A 4,726-nucleotide genomic window follows, 5' to 3' on the forward strand; every position below is an offset into this window, starting at 1 on the left:
TATGTATAGAGAAGTTAATAGTAATGTGGATTGGACTTTTATGCCGGGGAACCTATATTATGAAAACCACTGATTTTTCGGTTTAGTTTTTGAATATTTTATTTTTTGATTCTCTGGATGTGTCTATGGCTATAATATATTCGTTAAAAAAGCCAACAAAACTGACGCATGGTCATTGACCACAATCAGATGGGGCCACCTATCCAACTTCGTAACGTCTGGTTGACAAGTCATGGTCCTTTTGTGGTCCTTTTATTCGTCCCGATAAAAATGAAGGTCTACAGTTTATAAAGTCTCTGGACCGGATGGGTGAGACTTAGTCAACAAGGACTCTTTTGTCACAGAGGAGTCCACGGAAGGGTAGGGAATTAATTTCCCGATATTTTTTCCCGCGGTCCGGAGGTCAACCTCGAATCCAATGATCCTTCTCTCCGCTGCCTTCTCTCTAGATCGATTCGAAGGGAGGTCAAGGAGCAGAGATTGGGGATGGGGGAGGAGCGGCGGACGCTGGTGCTGGTGAACCTCGCCGGAATCATGGAGAGGGCCGACGAGGCGCTCCTGCCGGCAGTCTACAAGGAGGTCGGGGCGGCGCTTCACGCCTCCCCGACGGGGCTGGGTTCCCTCACCCTCCTCCGGTCCATCGTCCAGGCCGCTTGCTACCCCCTCGCCACCTACATGGCCGTCCGCTACAACCGGACCCACGTCATAGCTCTCGGCGCCTTCCTCTGGGCCGCTGCCACCTTCCTCGTCGCCCTCTCCAACACTTTTCTCCAGGTCCGCGATTCCATAAAGTCGGCCTTTTTATTACTCTTCGCGTGTTGTTTTATTGGGTTTCGGTTTATTTTCGCTTCTTTTTTTGGATTTTGAGCTGAATCTAACTGGATTAGGTTTGTGTTTGTAGATCTGAGAAATTGGAGCTTATTCTCAGCTTAAAAATTGAAACTTGATCGACTTTTCGGGTTTTATTGTGTGTGTCTTTTTTCCGGTGTTTTAGCAAGGTCTGAGATCGAGTGGTGAGTTATTGGGATTTTTGGTTGGAAGCTTTTGATGAGTTTACAATGTTTCAGTTGCTGCCGGAGATTTTGGAGAAGACGCACAGTTATTAATGAGTGGAGTTTGACTTCTGGACTGCTGAAATTTCTGTCTAAGACTCAGCTTCCGTTTGTTGTTTAAAGACACAAACTCCTTTTCCGGTGACTTTGACCACTGCTATTTGAGAAATAAAACATCTACATTACTTGGGTTTAGAAGATCTTTCTTCTTTTTGTTACTTATGGGGTAGGAGTTTGGAGAAGCATGCTCTTCGGGTCACCTTCAAAACATGGTTGAATTGGTTTTCTACATGTTTGTCTAGATTTCAGCAAATAAATGACTTAACATCGTACCATTAAATGGAGCTTCACTTGCTTTTGATTGTAAGGCAGCTACTGAACTAATCTCTTTATCTGGCATTTCATTTTTAACGCCTGTTGTGTCCCATGAATGATTTGTTATGGTCCTGTTTCTTAATCTAGGAGTGGCCTAAGTAAATTTACCTCTAATGTACTTCTTCTTGACCATGCTCATTTAATGAAGCAATCTAATGCTTTAACTGTTTATGATTTCTCTGGTTTTGAATCTGTAGTAATATCCGGTCTCTCTGGAGACATCCAATAAAATTGGAAATTGTACTAAGATCTGATACATAATTCTTATAGTTGATAGGATCTTTGTTGTGCAGGTAGCAATCTCAAGAGCCTTGAATGGTATTGGACTAGCCCTGGTGGTACCAGCCATCCAGTCCCTTGTAGCTGACTCTACTGATAACAGCACTCGTGGTATTGCTTTCGGATGGCTACAACTCACTGGTAATATTGGTTCCATCATGGGCAACTTCTTCGCTCTCCTGCTAGCATCGACGTCGATCATGGGAATTGCTGGTTGGAGAATTGCTTTCCATCTAGTCGCTGCAATAAGTGTAGTTGTAGGAATCTTGGTCCGGCTATTTGCCGTAGACCCGCATTTCTCCTCCAATGTTATCTCCAGCGATGACCTTATTTCGCGCAAGTCTGTGTGGGCAGAAGTGAAGGACCTCATCAAAGAAGCCAAAGCTGTTATGAGAATCCCATCATTTCAGATTATAGTGGCTCAAGGTGTCACTGGATCATTCCCATGGTCAGCGCTGTCGTTCGCACCCTTGTGGCTGGAGCTCATTGGATTCTCGCATGAAGGAACTGGATTACTCATGACATTGTTCTCGGTCGCAACGTCCCTTGGAGGACTGTTTGGAGGAAAGATGGGGGATTTTCTCGCCAGACACTTTCCAGACTCCGGTAGGATAGTTCTATCGCAGATAAGCTCTGCCTCTTTCATTCCACTTGCAGCTGTGCTGTTGTTGGTCTTACCTGATGACCCTTCCACGGGACTTGCCCATGCCATTGTCTTGTTCATCATGGGATTGAGCGTCTCTTGGAATGCTCCTGCTACAAACAAGTATGTTACTTATTTTATTTCTAATCTTCCATGTCTTACTGCATGCTTTCCTTCCTAAATTTATAACAAAATTAGTAGATCAGAACAGAATTGTGCCAAGGATATAGTGACATGATGATCGGGCTGAAACAGTAAATACCATTTGATTCAGACATGAATCATATAGAATGTTTCAAAGTGCCAAACCACTGATAGAGATCAGAAATAGCACACATTTTGTGGTCTCTCACTGATATACAAAATTCGAACTCTTCACTAACAATGATTTCCTTTTTTAACAGTCAGTTCCTTTTTCCCCATACAACTTTCAGCAAGTATGGCCAAACCATAACTATTTCTATCACCAGATGAACCCGCTCATAGATCATGCTTTTCAAAAATTATCTGTAAGGTCTTCTTGAACGGGATAAACCTTCATCGACAGTACATAGTTACTATTAGCTTCATTGCCAATCTTTTGTTCTTTAAAAGAATAAAGAAGGGATGAGACCGCACAAATTCCCAAGCATTACTAATATGTAAGCTGGGCATGGCTCTGTTGCTAAATTTTTGCAACATCGTTGTCAGTCTATTTCCATGACTCCTAGAATGTTATAATTTTCTAATTATCAGGGTAATATTAGCATTGTTTCGGTACTAGCTGCTCTTTATCTTATTGTTTTGTTTATGGTGCAAACAGTCCTATATTTGCAGAGATTGTCCCTGAGAGATCAAGAACCAGTATCTATGCTTTGGATAGATCTTTTGAGTCCGTACTTGCTTCATTTGCTCCTCCAGTTGTTGGCTTGTTAGCTGAGCACGTTTATGGCTACAAACCAGTTTCCGATGGATCAGGTGAGGGTGCTGCTGTCGAGACAGACAGAGAGAATGCTACTTCCCTAGCCAAAGCACTTTACATTGCAATGGCGATTCCAATGTCGCTTTGTTGCTCCATCTACTCCTTTCTATACTGCACCTATCCTAGAGACAGGGAGAGGGCACGAATGGAATCTCTGATAGCATCAGAATTGCAGCATATAGAGTTGGAAAATCCTCCGAGAGCAGGAGATTATTCTGAGATCCGACTTTCTGAACCAGCTTTGTATAAAAACAAACCGGTCGTGATTGATATGGTTTATGGAGAGGAAAATTTTGAGACTGGCGAGGATGATGGGAGGAAATTGCTATCTGATGAGGTGGTGTTATCGGATGCAAGGGGTTAGCATATAAATCAAAGCAAAGACTCCGCATCCCATGGTAAGGTATCCAAATGATCAATCCAATTCTCATGCCAGTGCTTCCAAAAACAATCAGTATGATTTGTTCTAGTCCTTGCTTCTAAAAACCACGTATCTGAGATTCAGGATTCGAGGAGGAAGATGGGCTGCTTGCATGGGAGTTCATTCCATGCAGATGGAATTTATTGTTGTTTGATAATCTGAGAGATTTGTAATTGTAATTCAGAGACAGAAACCATTGATCAAGAAAAGATAGAGACACACAAAAAATTCCAAATAGTATTGGATTCATTGGGGCTGACCATGAGCTAATTGTGGTATTTGTGATTAGATTTAAATGAATTTGAACTCTTAGCCGTACGGGCATAATATATTTGTTTCGTGTCATATATATATATATAGCCCAAGGCTCATTTTTCACCATCCAATTAGCCAAATGGACTTCTTCATCTCCAATATGGCAGTATAAAAACTATTTTGTCACCCAATATGTTCGTTCTCAGGAAAATTACTAGCTATCCATCACCCATCATGGATAGAGTTCGATCAGACATGGAGAAACTATTTTTTTCAAAAATATTTTACAAAGAAATAAACAATGCTATGCATTTATTTATTATAAAAAATATTTTGTCAGAACGACTACAAATGGTGTATTTTATTTTTTCTGATCAACCCAATTTTCCTATACTCGTTATTCTCCCTTTCAAATAATGCATTTCTTGATGGGAATTTCGCATGTTTTGTGCAAGTTATAAACAGCCAATAAGATAATGCAATATAGACTCCAATCATGGTCCGTTTTGCATGAACCTCTGGAATGAAAACACTATTAAATAATGAGTATTGCAATAAATTCTTCCAACATTGTTTTTCTATAGACACGTTCTCATGCTAACCAATTAATTAATGTGATGTAATGCAGATGTAAATTGATGTGGAATCTCTAGTTTGATATTTGAGAAAGGGTTATCACCATCCTATGGTCATTATCCATTATTGATATAGGTAAAATCTCTCAAAACTCATACTTATCT

The 4,726-nt window shown here is 40.9% G+C and overlaps 1 protein-coding gene across 2 annotated transcripts; it reads left to right on the forward strand.

The window, feature by feature from the left end:
* The first annotated feature begins 371 nt into the window (after positions 1 to 371).
* LOC103720238 (tetracycline resistance protein, class B-like) lies at positions 372 to 4,001 on the forward strand. Of its 2 annotated transcripts, none has more exons than XM_039119741.1 (3): positions 372 to 774; positions 1,721 to 2,472; positions 3,166 to 3,320. In XM_039119741.1, exons 1-3 carry the CDS (start codon positions 487 to 489, stop codon positions 3,176 to 3,178), a joined length of 1,053 nt encoding a protein of 350 aa, XP_038975669.1. In that variant the 5' UTR covers positions 372 to 486; the 3' UTR covers positions 3,179 to 3,320. The 2 variants fall into 2 exon arrangements, with proteins under 2 accessions (XP_038975669.1, XP_026665469.2); XM_026809668.2 differs by having other exon boundaries at positions 380 to 774; positions 3,152 to 4,001.
* Positions 4,002 to 4,726: the final 725 nt, after the last annotated feature.

The sequence above is a fragment of the Phoenix dactylifera genome, unplaced genomic scaffold (assembly GCF_009389715.1).
Source record: "Phoenix dactylifera cultivar Barhee BC4 unplaced genomic scaffold, palm_55x_up_171113_PBpolish2nd_filt_p 000609F, whole genome shotgun sequence".
NCBI classification, from domain to species: domain Eukaryota; kingdom Viridiplantae; phylum Streptophyta; class Magnoliopsida; order Arecales; family Arecaceae; genus Phoenix; species Phoenix dactylifera.